This window comes from Rousettus aegyptiacus, unplaced genomic scaffold (genome assembly GCF_014176215.1).
Source record: "Rousettus aegyptiacus isolate mRouAeg1 unplaced genomic scaffold, mRouAeg1.p scaffold_m13_p_2, whole genome shotgun sequence".
Lineage (NCBI taxonomy): Eukaryota > Metazoa > Chordata > Mammalia > Chiroptera > Pteropodidae > Rousettus > Rousettus aegyptiacus.
Genome location: NW_023416295.1, coordinates 147,103,175 through 147,118,807, shown reverse-complemented (window position 1 = coordinate 147,118,807; position 15,633 = coordinate 147,103,175). Strand labels below are relative to the sequence as shown.

At 34.3% G+C, this 15,633-nt stretch overlaps 1 protein-coding gene across 7 annotated transcripts in view; it reads right to left on the bottom strand.

Annotated features, from left to right (window-relative positions):
• RECQL (RecQ like helicase) overlaps window positions 1-15,633 on the bottom strand; it is a 29,637-nt gene that overhangs the window by 1,037 nt on the left and 12,967 nt on the right. For all 7 annotated transcript variants that reach the window (XM_016140475.2, XM_036236904.1, XM_016140480.2 and 4 more), the window contains 10 exons: window positions 14,877-14,983; window positions 11,484-11,682; window positions 7,417-7,583; window positions 6,591-6,672; window positions 5,412-5,560; window positions 5,203-5,320; window positions 4,289-4,427; window positions 2,636-2,727; window positions 1,355-1,574; window positions 517-646 (listed from right to left, as the gene is read on the bottom strand). In XM_016140475.2, coding sequence (XP_015995961.2) covers window positions 517-646; window positions 1,355-1,574; window positions 2,636-2,727; window positions 4,289-4,427; window positions 5,203-5,320; window positions 5,412-5,560; window positions 6,591-6,672; window positions 7,417-7,583; window positions 11,484-11,682; window positions 14,877-14,983 — 1,403 coding nt within the window. The remainder of the gene's footprint in view (window positions 1-516; window positions 647-1,354; window positions 1,575-2,635; window positions 2,728-4,288; window positions 4,428-5,202; window positions 5,321-5,411; window positions 5,561-6,590; window positions 6,673-7,416; window positions 7,584-11,483; window positions 11,683-14,876; window positions 14,984-15,633) is intronic.

Sequence of the window (15,633 nt, the reverse complement as noted above, 5' to 3'; positions counted from 1 at the left end):
ATTGCTCTTCTATATCAGTTAAATCTTTAAGTGTCCAGTGGTCTCTTTTTTTAATCTTCAAATTAGTACTCAAGTATGAGCTCCATCTTGAATAGAAGGGACTATGCCATCAGAGAAACCATAAAGAACATGTAAAGTGTTCTTAGACACAACTGTACATCGCAAGCTTTTGTAGACTGATAGTATTTTCTTTGTAACAGTGGTTTTCAACCTCTGCCACAGAGGCAGACTTCTAAACCAACAGCGATCATGACCAATATAAGGGCAGAGTGCATCAAAATTAAAATGGATTCTTCACATTCCAAAAGGTTGGAAACCCCTTGTCTATATTAAAAGGCGAGTCTAAATTCTTCTATATAGAAAACAAAGGTATCTTATTCTCTCTTCCCTATTCAGATTCCAAGACCACTGACTTACCTCTTATGTTCAATTGGACCTAGGAAAGTACTAGTTAAAAAGCATCCAGTAGGCTTTCATGTATATTCAAAATAGTGAAAATTAAGAGTCATCAGTTACCCTGAAATAGCTCTGCGTGGACTTCTTTACTTGCATGGTAATAACATGTGCTTCATTGTTCAGAAGACTGGCTTTAGGTCCTATTTTCAAATATGAAATGGTGGCATAAGCTGTAAAACTGTAGTCTTCTCTGCAGAAGATAAAGGCCAACAATCAAAAAGGTTCTGGGGAGTTACAGAAAACAGTGAAATTTATAAAAAATAAGTGCAATAATTTTAATACATTGATATGAAATAATGAAACACCACAAAGTACAATTTATAGAAAGCATTTTAGTTTTGTGCTTTTCTTGAAATATGGTGATCAATTAAAGTTGGAAATTTGTTAGGTAAATTTTGTATAGTGTTTAAAGTGCACATGAAACAACTGCAAAACCATTTGTTCCGTTGCAATTATAAAAATGAGAAAGACTCATGTTTTGTGGAGGAAAACATTCTATCCATTTTTGGCCAATTTTTGATTCTTGCAATTGAATAAATTGTCATTTTTATGGTACTGGTTTTGAATATTCTACCATTTTATTCTTAAGTTTAACTTACCTCCTATTTATGGATCTACTGAGATATACTAATCCCTGTAAAGTCTTAGTTTCCTTATTTCTAAAGATAATGAGAATGTCTATTCTACCCATCTCACAATGTTGCTAAAATTAAATGAGGCAACAGAAAATTATATAGAGCATGCTATAATTTTTATTATATATCTACATTAGGGTTTTTCTTCAAAGTAATTTCTTTGGAAGAATATATACTTATTCCACGAATTTAAAAAGTATAGTGTGCTATTTAAAAAAAAAATAAAGACTACACGAAAGGACAAGAAATAGGTTTGTACATACTTAAGATATTGCTGCAGAAGAAAGTGTGCAATAATTTTCTCCAGGTCCTCACGAGGAAGCTCTGGAGGAGCAACACCTGCTACTCTCAATTTGGTTGCACCCTTGCCCATCCAAGAGTCAATCAGTTTTAGTGGAGTGAGTTTTTCATTCATTTCCTCTGCCTGCTGCAGGATCTTGATTAGATCTCTGCAGTAGGCTGTTACATTCTTTCTTTCAAATGCTGTAATGAAAGAGATAGGATAACAGGCCATTGAGATTTAGAAATTAGGGCAAAGATAGGCTATCCTAAGCAGTTAAACAGGTTTAAAAACAAGTCATCAAATGTAAACCACCCTAAACATTGATATGTTAATGTGCTCTGCAGTAAAACTAGGCCATTCCCTAAGTCTCTAGTACTAACCACATTTAGGCTCTGTAAGACATTGTGAGATTTACAGTGATATATAGAAAATAGCCTGGTTATCGGAAGATCTTTGGGTATGGCCTAGGAACCAAAGAGTTTCTGCCAGACATGATGATGGCAGAAACTAAGAGGTGTTTATGGGACAGTCTGTTCTGCATATTTAATTGCTGTGTGCTCATTAAGCAATATTCTGAAAACTGGCATGGCTTCACAGCTATTCCGATTTATACAGAAGAATGTCCTGAACAGATATTGCCAATTATTACTTGATACTAGTACTCCAATTTATATACCAGACTTGTTAATTTGGTCAGTATAACATAGTCTAATGAACTCATAAGTTTCTCTAGCTACAAAGTTAAAATTGTAGTAACCACCCAACAAGGCATCAGAACTCAGTGAGGATCTAGCTCTTCGAATACAATACACACAGGATGGAAAAAAGTTAAAAAACAGTACTAAAACACTGGTAAATTAGTGTCTCATGAGCAGTCATTATCTGGATCAAAAATTATTCACAATAGCCTCGATTTTGCATTAAATTTCTCTTCCCAATCTGTTACTATAAAGTATTAGAGATTATCATGAAGTTAGCCTTTTCTTATATAAATAGCATTTCTATTCAGAAGAATTTAAACTTTACATTTCTTAAAAATTTTGCAGTATATAGCCCTCAGTATAGCAATATAAAAAATATGAATATACATATGGCTTTTCCTTTGATTTGCCTTTGTTTCAAAAATGCTGAATCTAGAAAATTCTATACACACCTTGTATAATCTTTCAAATCCATTCTGGGATCTAATGCTGCCCTCATGTATTTCAAGCCACATATATATATTAGCCTATAAAGTTTAAAAAAAAAAAACTGAACTCACAAATGTCTTTACAGCAATTATCACACATTTTGTTACAAGCTTCTGAGTTCCATACTTCATCAAAATGTTGAGCTATCAATACACGGCGACATCTGCAAACAGATTAGGGATATAAATTATTAAATGATCTAATAAAGTTTACTGGCTTGAAACAACACAAATTATGTTACATTTCTACAAACTAGAAGTCTGACATGGGTCTTAGTGGGTTAAAATCAAAGTGTTAGCAGGGCTGTGTTTCTTCTGGAGGCTCTAGAGCAGGGGTCCCCAACCCATGGGCTGCAAACAGGCACCAGTCTGTGGACAGGTAAGTCTGTGGCCTGTTAGGAACCAGGCCACACAGCAGGAGGTGAGCAGCTGGAAGTAAGCAAAGCTTCATCTGTATTTGCAGCACTCCCCAGCACTAACATCACCACCAAGCTCCACCTCAGATCATCAGGCATTAGATGCTCATAAGAGCACAGGTCTCTAGTGTCAAAAAGGTTGGGGACTGTGGCTCTAGAGAAGAGAATCTGTTTTCTTGTCCTTTCTAGTTTCTAGAGACTGCCTGCATTCCTTGGTACCTGGTCCCCTTTCTCCCATCTTTAAATCCAAGAACAGTGGGTTGTCTCCACATCGTATCACTCTTTCTCCCCTTCCTCTGCCTCCTTCCACATAAAAGGACCCTTGTGATTGTACTGGGTCCACCCAAATAATCCAAGATAATCTCCCTATTTTAAGGTCAGCTAATTAGCAACCTTAATTCCATTTATGACCTTTTGCCATGTAAGGTAATTTACTCAAGGGTTCCAGTGATTTGGGTGTGGACATCTTTGGTGATCATTAGTCTTCCTGCCACATACAACTTTTTCCATATGTACTTGATAAATTTAGCTTTTAAGAAGTTGTCTGAGATTTATTTTGTGACTCAATATTTTACAACTATTAAAAATATCTTCCTGATAGCAAAGCAGGGTCTTGTATTTTACAGTATCCATTTGAGTCTAAACCCCAAAATATGTTTCACAAGGTCTACTGGACATCTAAGAAAATTTTTGTTTTCTCATTTAACTAAATTATGGAGCATCTATAGGAAAGAAATACCATTTCCTGTCACTGTCTGGTTGCTGTTGATCATTTCAAAATTTTTATGAGCTCTTTTTATGTGATGGGCAATACGAGAACAAAGATGACTAAGACCAAGAAGCCATCAGGAAGCTATATGGTCTAACTAAAGCCACCCTAAATAGATTTAAATTTATTTGAGAAACTTGACCCTGCTGTCAATTATTTCATCAGTCTATCAGCTGGTAGGATGAAATGTGTTACTGAGTTCAACTCTCAAAACACCTCTAATACATCTTTTCAAAATTATTAAAGCATGTAGCCATACACTAATGCCAGATAAAAAAGGCTTGAACTCACTGTCAATCTGTATCAAAGCCTTCAGTAAAATATAGTTTTGGATAATGAGAGAGAAGGAAGAAGAGAGGGAGAGAGGACTTGGCACATGCAAATATCTTTTCTTGGATTACAGCCAATCTTGCAGGTTTTACATGTCTGTACTTAATGTTCTACCAATGTACTTATTGACTTTCCTAAGTACTCAAAGTAATGCCATACATTTTCAAATTGTTTGTCTTTAATTGAATTAAATATGAAAAGGTGGCTTACATGCTTATGTTTTGACAGTATGATACCATCTCATAAAGCTTCTGTTGTCCTACATTTTCCATCACCACCATTGAACTTACTCTGAATATATCTCCAAAGCCATAATACAAAATACAATCTGCTTTCTTGTCATCTCGACCTGTAGTATGAGAGATCTTAGAATTGCGAGAGATCTTGGGATTGCATAATTACTTAAAAATTTCAAAACATGCAAAAATAATATATGCAAAATTAGCTGGCAATACTTCATTGTCTAAATATAACACATTTAGAAATTCCAGACAGTCTACTGCCATGCTACCCTAAACAAGCCTGATCCTGTCTGATCTTGGAAACTAAGCAGGGTCGAGCCTGGTTAGTACTTAGATGGGAGACCACCTAGAAAGACCAGGTGCCGTAGGTGTAAAGAAAAAAAAAAAAAAAAAAAAAAAGGAATTGTAAGCTGACTAAGCTGACAAGGTCCTTGCAATCTGTGAGGTCAATCAAGAAAAAATAAAAGAAAAATTCCAGACAGAAATGTGAAATTTATAACAGCTTCCCACAAATTTTTTAAATAGTGACTAGAAAGATTTATCGACAATCAGCTTTATTAGTTAAAAAATTTGTCCATTAAGAAATCCAGTTATTTACATTTGGATTTGAAGCCACTAATTAAAAATTCAGGAAACAAAGATGGACATCAAATTATCTTAGCAAACATAAGAAGAAATCATTCATAACACTTCAATAGAACATAAGTAAAATTTCTCCACAGGCAAATAAGTATAAAACTGCAAAAAAGACTTGTTCACTCCAAAAAAAAAAAGTAACCAATAAAGATTAGAAATACAGAAATACAGAATTATTAAACATCATTTTTGTGTTTTCTGGAAAAGCTTTTTCAAAAGTTACTTCTGGATTTGAGTTATACATACCTGCACGTCCACTCTCTTGGTAATAATTTTCCATAGATTTACTCATTGAATGATGAATAACAAATCTCACATCTGGTTTATCAATTCCCATACCAAATGCAACTGTTGCTACCACTACCTAAAATGTTTTAACATTTTATATGTTAATTAAATCAAGCTAAAATATTTTTCAAGGTGAATTAAGCTTCTATTGAAGATATATATTTAACCTGAATTTCATTGGCTGACCATCTTCTATGGACCTTGGTCTTATCTTCTGGTTCCATATTGGCATGGTACGCACTTGCATGAATTCCCAATTTCTGTAAACTAACTGTAACTTGCTCAGAGTCCTTCTGAGAAAAACAATATATGATTCCTGTAGAAAATACGTCCAATTGTTAGATAAATATAATACATTCTTGAAAGAGAATTTTTAACACATACATTCAAGATACTGATTAATACAATGCACAGGGGGAAAAGATTTATGAAAACTTCCAAGGCCCTGAACACATATTGACTTTTTGGTATAATTCAAGATTTGATCACCAGCTTGTTCTAAAACAGAAATGAGCCGAGTCTCCAGTGTTAGTTTTCACTGCCTCTTTTCTCTCTCAGACTTTATCTCCCACTACACAGCATTTGTCAAACTGATGTCCCCTAGGATGTTGGCAAGTGTGCTGTGAAAAATGTTTCACGAGCAAATGAGTTTGTGGAACACTGTATTGAACAAAGTTAAATAAGTCTTTCTCTTTATCTACAGGGCAGAACCTCTAATGTGCATTTCCAGGAGGGAGAAATAGTTGAAGCCTTTCTCAAATTCGTTTGATCCTGGAACTCCTTTTACCCAGGGTATCCATGAACATTTCCTGAAAAATCTACAGAATAGTTCTGAAATGCTACTTTTACACAGACTCTTTGCTTCAGTAACATTTGCCTATTCATTAATCCTGAAACACATGTATGTATACTCTCAACTCCATCTATACTTAACTCTTTCAATATGTACTATCTATTTCTTTAATGTGTCCTTTATTGTAAGAGTCTATATTTTAGATCCCTTTAGAGAATCAGTGCTTAACCTTCTATCTTATATAGAAGTGGATACTTACTAAATATGTGCTGTTGAAAATTAACATTATGTCATTAGGTCCATTATTTGAAGCAATTAAGTATAAATAAGCAAAAATAAATCAGACTCTTATAATCTGCACCATTGGCAAATGCAACACCCAATTTCTAAGATCACCAAGCAAATTAATTTTATCATAATATGGTCAAGTATCTTCTGCCATACATTAATATTTTCTGGTGTTTATCATTTATCAGTGTATTACATCAGTGCACTATTAGTTACTTTTTGAAAGTTCTCTCAGTCTTCATAAGTTGGTTTGTTATTTTATTACCTGATTGCCCTTTGTATCTCCCATTAATGAGCTTTACAATATCCTCAATAAAATCTTCAGTGTTTGAGGGCTTTTGTCGAACCTAAAAACAAGCTTAACTTATTAAAAAGTAAATTAATGAGTACTATACAAGCAGTCGCCACTTACAACTTTCAAAGCACCATTCTTTCTAGTTTTTTTTTATTCTTTCACTTGCCTCATCTGATCCACCCCATCTGCCTCTCCCCTGCTACCTCTCAACCTCTTCTTGATCCTTAGTTTTGAATTTACCAGAGATGAGGAGGCACAGAAGTAGTGAAATACTTGTAATAATGGAGACTTTATTTTCTGATGCTACTTTTATAAAAATATAAACCATGGCATAAATAACTAGTCAGTGAAAACTCAGAAAAATATCAAGTCCACTCTTGAAAGGATTTGAAAGAAAAAAAAAAAAACCTGTTAGGTTATTTAACTTTAAAGGTTATATATCAAATATAATCTAAATATGGAGTACTAGTAAATCTTTAGTAGTCTATTAATTTTGTATTGTTTCAAATTAATTTCAACAGGATGTCATAGGGTCTTTGGTATCATCTTACTTTCTCTCCATACTTGCATAAGAAAGAATGTACAAAGATTTAACAAGGCAGTGTCTTCTACTTAACCTACTATAAAAGAGCTAGAAGCACAAGATATAAAAAGAAAGCATTAATCTGCTTATCATTATTTCCTGATTTTGAAAACTTTCATAGTTAACTGTTATTCATATAAATAAACGTAATGAAAAGGTAACCTCTGCTATAATCCTTCACAAAAGCTATAAGTTGATAGAAAAGTTACATACCTCATAATAAAGATTTGGCCGATTAAAGGAAGCTGTAAAAGTTAAACACTTTTCGATACACAATATTTTCTGAACATCCTTCAAAACATGATTTGTTGCAGTTGCAGTCAGCCCAATTAGTGCTGTGTTAGGAAATTGCCTCTTTAAGATACCAAGTGCCTTATAATCTGAAAAAAAGAAAATACAAAGTGGCCCTCTTTCTAACCTTTAAGGAATAGAGTAAATTAAGCCTTTAACATGATGCAGGTAAATAATGATTGCTGTAATTTGACTTCTATAGCTCTCAATCTCAGTAAATCTGCCGTTGTGGCCTGTCCTTTTTGAATAAGGCAGGCTTTATTATATTTTTAACTGGTGTTTCAAAAAGACTGTTCTTGACCATGGATGGAAGTCCCCGTCGAAGAGAGGGAATAAACATTTCCAATAAGCTAGGCACTGGTCTACACCTGCTGAACAGGGGATTCAAGAGGCAGTGGGAGTAGCCATAGTGTTTGAATCTATTACAATTGACAAGAAATAAAAGAAGCTATCAGCCAAAACCCTTCTACCACCAGGAGCATGCTGGAGTAGCATGTTCAGACCAGAAAAAGATTGGTGAGGACACGGCTTTATATATAACCTATTTCAGGGGACCTCAGCTCACACTTGTCATTTACAACTAAATCATTAGACAAGTTGTCCTTAAGTACTCCCTGAGTACTTAAATTATTTGGAGAAAATGAAAAAAAAAATGTAGAAATTGTTAAACGCTAAGGTAGAGGACTACCATGAAACTACAGAGGATACAGAAATTGCTTGGGAAGTTGTGAAGGTTTCAAGGAGCTAACACTTTACTTGGGTCTTGAGGAATGAGCAGAAGTTCACTAGAAAGGGAAGAAACCTTCAGACACAAGAAATAGCATATACACTGCGGACACACTGGCATGAAATAACTCAAGCAGATAACAGCAAGCAGTTCAGTGGGGCTAAATCAGTCATATGCCAGATGAATCTGTTGTCAACTCTGGTAAGGAGGGAACTGTTTTCCCTGTATGGTTTCAAGTTAGAACTGGCCCAAAAAAAGAACTTGAGTGAGGTGTGGGAGGCAGAGGTAAACCAGCTGTCATTACTCTCTGATGGTCTTTCCAGGCAGATAAGATGATGGACAGATACAGAGGTGCCCAGCCAGGTCTAGCTTGTCCTAGCTCTTTTCCACTCCTTCATTAGCTCTTCTTCCCAAACACAGACCTTGCTGTTTAACAGGAGCCCCGCTAGACAGATGCTTGGCAGCAGATCTAGGCGGTGACAGGTACTCGGGGGAAATAGCTTACCAGAGACCTCTCGCTAGCTTCCCCTCTGTGGGCCCCCACTTTGGCACTGGCTACACCAGTTGTAGTTTTCCCGACAAGCTTTGGCTGGCCTTTCCATGCTACCGCCTCAGGGCCAATCAATGACTTTTCTCTGATCCTCCAAGCCCCCATTCAGACCTTCACTTCCCTAGCTCCTCCTACAATTGTGAGAGGTCTACTTCCTAAAATAAATCCCTTATTTCCTAATATTCATAGTGGCTCTGCTTCCCTGCCCCAACCCTGGCTGATACTATTACACAGAAGGGTAAAGAAAGGCAGGTTTAATTCAAAACTATGAAGGATATAGTCAGTTGATTCTAAGAAGCTTTATTCTAAAGGAAATAAGGAATCATTAAGCAATTTTTAAAGCAGACAACAGATATAAACGGACTTATGTTTCAGAAATCATCTTTCGGTGGCAGTGCAAAGGATGAGCTAAAACAGATAAAAGATTGAAGAAAGAAAGACTAGTTAAAAGATAGTAGCAAAAGACTAGAAAATAAATAATAGTGACTATGTAATATGGCATGACACTGGGGACAAATCAGAAAGAAAAGATTGAATAAATACATGAACTAGAAATTCATAGGTCCTAGTGACTATTAGGATATTAGGGGAGGGGGAAAGGAAGCAGGGGGAGGAGAGGAGAGGAAAGTATCTGAGATTTACCCATTCATCAAGAGACATATGTTGAATACATTCTTTTATGTGCCAAGCATGTCTCTAGGAACTGGAGATAAAGTGGTGAACAGGACAAAGATGCTATGCAAATGGGAACACAATTTAAGCAAAGAAAATAGACAATACGATGAGTGAACCAATAAGTATCTTATTACCAGAGAGTAATAACTGCTCAAAGTGATAAACCCAGTGTACTTGGAATATAATAAGGAAGAAAAGGAAATCAGATAGAGACAAAAGGGACAGATCACATATGGCCTTATGGACCCCAGTTAAGATTATGGATTTTATCCTAAGTACAAAGAGAATCTGCTGGGTGGTTTAGGAAAGGAAGTAACATGATTTAATTTATAAATAGAAGAGATCACTTTTGTTGGTGTGTGCAGAATGAACTGTAAAAGGGTAAGACTGGAGTCAGAGACTAGTTAGGGAACTGCTGTAGTAGAAGAGTGGAGAGGAGCCCAATCAGACTTAAAGAGATAGCAATACAGATAAAGAGAAGGAGACAAACGAGATTCAATTTAGAGGCAGAACATACAGGACTTGGTGGTGGATTGGATCTGCAGAGATACGATAAATCAAAGATGATGTGTGATCTAATAAGTTATTTGTTCTCAGCTCCAACTCCACCCTTCCATACTCTGCTTTGTGGTACTTGAGCAGGGAATGTGCACACTACATTTCTACTCTGCCAGCCGGTCCTAGACGGACAGAGTATAAGGCTGGGAAGGAAGAAGGATGTTATTCCTTCCTGTTTACTTCCTCTGGCCTTGTTTGTGTTCTCAACAATGTCACCCCAGCAAGGCTTTTCCACGCTGCAGCAACACGGCCTCTCCTTAGTAGCAGCTGAATACAGTTGGCAGTTTTTTCAGCTTCATCATGGGTCCACCCCACCTCTGCCTCCACTAGGGAGCTGCATCTCCTCAAATGTTCAGTTTCATCTCCACATGGCTCCTTTGCCAGGTTTCTAAATCTTATTAATCCAACCTTTTCTTCCTATTCCCCCAGCCCTAAGAATGGTAGTTGTTTCTGCCAGTTTTTACCTCCATGATAACTTAAGAGTTTTCTTTTTATTTTTTCAATTAGCTATTTATAACCACATTTTACCTAGTTAACAATTATTTCCATAAATTCTGTGTTCAAATAACTGATATGGTTCCTATATCCTGACTGGACGCCGACTGAGACAGATAATTGCTAAAACTTTGACTTAAGAAACATGTGAGTAGTTGAATGGTTTTCTAAAATAGAGTAAGTTGCTTGGGCAAATGGGGAAGAAAGGAGAATACAGGAAGAGAGGAAGGAAATCAAAAGTTCTTCATCAGGACATCTAATAGAACAACAGGGCAAATAGTGATTCCTAGATGAAGAATTGAAAGAAAAAGAGTAGCCATTTTGGAGGGAAGTTGGCTGTAGTTGTGCTAATTTAGACACACATGAAAAAAAAATAAATTTCAAAGTCTTGAAACAAAAGAAAATAGAAAACACAACATAACAAAACTTACAGGAAGCTGCCAGAGTTCTAAGAGGGAAGGTCAAAGTAATACATGTCTACAATAAGAAACAATAAAGACCTCAAATAAACAACCTAACTTTATACCTCAAAGAACTAGAAAAGGAAGAACTAAACCTAAAATTAGTAAAAGGAAAAAAATAACAAAAATCAACATTGAGATAAATGAGACTAAAAAGACAACACAAAAGATCGAGGAAACTAAGAGCCGGGTTTTTAAGACGAAACAAAATAGACAAACCTTTAGCCAGGCTTACCAAGAAAAAAGGAAGACTCAAAATCAGAAATGAATGAGGAGATATAACAACTGATACCACAGAAATACAAAAGATCAAAGGATAAAGGCAGTTCAACTAAACACAACCTTGGAGTAAAGAGATTAAAGATTCTGCCTCTTGGCTCCCCTTATAGGAAAAGCAAGAGAACAGGAGTAATAACTACCTGAGAAGATAATTTTAATGAAAATAGGGATTTCCTATCATGTAAAGCTGAGTTAAGAAAATAGTCTCAAGCATGAAGGAGTTTTGTAGAGACAGCATACGTACCAGGTCTGAAATCATGACCCCATTGGCTACAGCAGTGAACTTCATCAACAGCAATTCGGGTGAGTCTCTTTGCTTCATAGGCTTTTTCTAGCCTTGACATAAACATTTTGCTTTTTGCAATTTTCTCTGGAGTCACGTAAATTAACTTTAGCTTGGAGTTTTTATTTACCATTTCAGCATGAACCCATTTCACATGCTCCTATTGAAAGGAAAAACACATAATTGTAAGAGAGCTATGAAGCTACAATACAATGTGGTAAATGAAGATATTCATTACTCAAAAGCAATAGCCTTGGGCTGTTTTAACAGATGTTCAGTTCATTAAAATCGAAACCTTGTCCCAGTTCTAAACTTCATGGCAGCTGTGTAAATAGCATATTAGTTATTTATTTATACCCAAACTGTTAATAAAAGAATAATTTCATTTGATAAAAAGAAAACAAGAAATAAATGTCAAGACACTCCAATAAGCACTTATTCTATGAAAGCATAATTCTAAATTGCTCATAATCAATGCAAAAATGTGAGCTAAATGCAATAGGTATGATTATAAAGGTGTTTTTATTAATTTTAACATTATATTTGTAATCACTACATGTATCTGTGAACATAATTTATTCTTGCTTAGCTACTTTAATGATGCTATCAAACAGACTTACAATCCAAGCTTTATAAAGTATCTCGTTCATTGAATTAAGATTTTATAATATGAAATACATGTTTATGTTATATATGATAATAAATCTTAAAAGTAACAATTAAGTTCTTAATGTTCTGTTATTATATATATTTCACACATTAAATGTCACATTTTTTCCTTCTAACCAAAAGAAGTATAAAGAAACAATAATGAATGTAATAGAAAAAATCAAAACTGCTTTCATCAACCCAGCGAAGCAGTTTCTTAACTCCCTGAGATATTTCCAATTTCATTAAAAATGGCCAAAGTGTATTAAACATTTCGACTGGTCCTAAATGTCCCAGAATTCTTAAGGGAGCAAATATAAGGCTATTCTTCAGAAATGGACAGATGCAAAAAAATACTAGAACTTCTGGCAAGGTAAGTGGAAAAACAAGGTTAAAAAGTTGTATTCGCATCCCATGAACATCCAGTGAAAGCAACCAGAAAACGACTTTCGCTCCCTAACTTTTCAAACAGTAGTGATATGGCATAAACTTGTAATTACCTGCAACTTTCTAACTACTTTTCATATATACTGTTACTCTCTTTTTGAGTTTTAAGGAAGTATAGTATTAAAAGGCAAAGACCTCCATAGGTTCATTCTACTGAATGAGACAGTATATGTTATAATGACACAAGAACTGAAATAAAATAAAAACACATGGGAAAAATTAAAAGAGTCAGGGCTTCTTGGAAATATAGCTGATTCCAGGTCTGGAAGGAAATATACAAAATGAACCTGAAGTATCTTATTGTATAAGAAAGCAAGAAGTCAAAAACTATGGGGTGAAAGAAAAAAATGCAGGAGCCAATTTAAATAGACTCTCACTGTCCAAAGATGGAACTATTTCAGCATTAAAAAAAGAATAACTGTGTATTAAAATATGCCAAATATATTAAAAATCCATGTCTATAATGATACTTGGGGGAAAAAAGCCCTATTAACCACCTCTGGAGAATGCTGGAAACCAACACTTTCTGAAAACTGGTAAAGGGAAAGAATTTTCAATTTATAAAGAGTTAATAAGGAAAAAGTTCTTTACAGAAAAAGACTAGCTAATATATGAAGAAGTGATAGAATTAGAAATCACCATTTTGTAACCCCCTAATTAAATAGCAGCTCTAAAGTAAGCAGTAATCATCAGTGGCTGCTAAAACCATTTGATGAAAAGCTGATAGAGAAATTAATAATTACAGACTGGTAGACATCACCTGAATCCACTGATGAAGCTTAACATCATAAAGAACAATCAGATATTAGTGATGCCATGGGAAATATATTCTTGAGGGAAAAAAATCCAAATATAAATCCAATCAAGTTTTTAGATCAACTAAAAGGAACAAGTTAAACTACATCACAAGATACAATCAAGAAAACAGAAAACTATAGAACGAAGAACCTAGTTCCTTCAACAAACAATTTGCCCAAAAAACAGAAAAGAAATAGGGAAACCTATGGATATATCAACCAAATACAATGTAATGCATGAATCTTATCTGGACGATGATTTTTTTTTTTTTTTTTTTTTTTTTACAAAAAAAGCATAAAATTTAATTAGAGAAATCTGAATATTTTCACTTGATAATTTAAAGGAATTGATATTAAAATTTTTAGATATGATGATGAAATTATAGTTATGTTTTTTAAAAGATAGACATACTAAAGAAGTTACAACTTCAATGATATGAGGTTTGGGATTTGTTTTAAATAATAAACCAAGTGGGAGGAGGTTGGGAAAATGAGAGATAGATAGATGAAGAAAGATTGGTCATATGTTGATAACTGTTGAAGGTGGTTAATAGGCACACAGTAGTTTTTATACTAGTCTCTACATTTGTATACTTCTGAAAATTTCAATAAAATGGTTTCTGAAAAAATAGCTCATAAATGCTTTATTCAGCAGATGAAGGTAAGAGTCCATTCTCAAAAAGAAGAAATTCCATGGGAGTAGGTATCTTGTTAATAACTCATTTTTTGTATTTAATGATATTGCATAATTACAAATTCTTGCTTACTCTTTTATCACAGATACTATAAAACAGGTCAGCAAATGCTCCCTGTAAAGTGTGAGATAGTTTAAATATTAGGTTTTGTGGGCCATATGATCTCAACTTATCACAATGACTTAACTCTCATTATGGTGTAAAAAGTCATAGACTATCCATAAATAAACGGTCATGGTTGTGTTCCAATACAACTTTACAGAAATCTGAATCTCATATAATTTTCACAAAATATTATTCTTTTTTCGATTTTTTAAATCCTTTTTAAAAATGTAAAAACCAATCTTAATTCACAAAGCACACAAAATAGGCAGTGAGCTAGAACTGGTCCATGAGCAGCAGTTTGCAACTCCTGATAAAAACAGTTATTGTCTAAGGCCATGCCACCCTGAACAAGCCCAATCCTGTTTGATCTCGGAAGCTAAGCAGGGTCAGGCGTGGTTAGTGCTTGGATTGGAGACCACCTAGGAAGACCAGGTGCTGTAGGTGCAAAAATTGAAAAATAAAAATAAAAACAATAAGGGACTGTAAGCTGACAAAGTCCTTGCAATCTGTGAGGTCAACCAAGGGTTGCCTCGCCTAAAAATATGAAATAATAAAATAAATAAAAAATAGTTATCAGTTTGTAATTTTATAAGTGACTCAACTGTAGATAAGGCTCCCATTTCAATAAAGAATTAATTTTTTTTAAAGCTATAAAAACATACCTTAGAACTAGAAGCATTTAACATGGTAGCTGAAATTTCTAATTGTTTTAAAACCATTAATTGGTCTTCCATAAGAGAGATCAATGGGCAAATCACAAGTGTAAAACCTAAAAGAGAAACAGAAAATCTACTTTAAATTTTATATCACCACCAGAACAAGTTTAGACCATTCACCCTCTTTACCATACTTGTGGGTACCACCCATCAATTCAGTCTAATTTTGAATGGAACTTTAGCAATTTACTATCTATTTCTTAACCTCATTAATAAAAGAGAATCATAAGAATAAATGTCACGCCAAATAGGCAAATATAAGATTAAATAGAAATCCCTTCTTTTATTCAGTCTTATAAAAATACAGATATTATCATTTTGAATTTTTAAGTCATCAACATCGTTAATAATCAGTATTGGTAATCTCATTAAAATAATATAAATTAAATCAAATACTATCCAGTTACATCAGGGAAGTTTTCCAAGGGAAAAAAAAATAACATAGTAACCTGTATAATTAAAAATGATAGTTATATGAGTATTCTTCCATTTACTGCACTATGCTAATTTATTCTGAGTAGAAATCAGTGAAGTTTATTGACTAAATGAAGTTCTGGTAATATACTTCCTTTCTTTTATAACTGAAATTATTGACTGCTATAATAGCTATTTCACATCATTTAAAACATTTGACCTTATGTTTCTATGATTTGTTCCTTAAAATAACTGTGAGCAGAGGGCAAACTCATTTAAGAAACATACT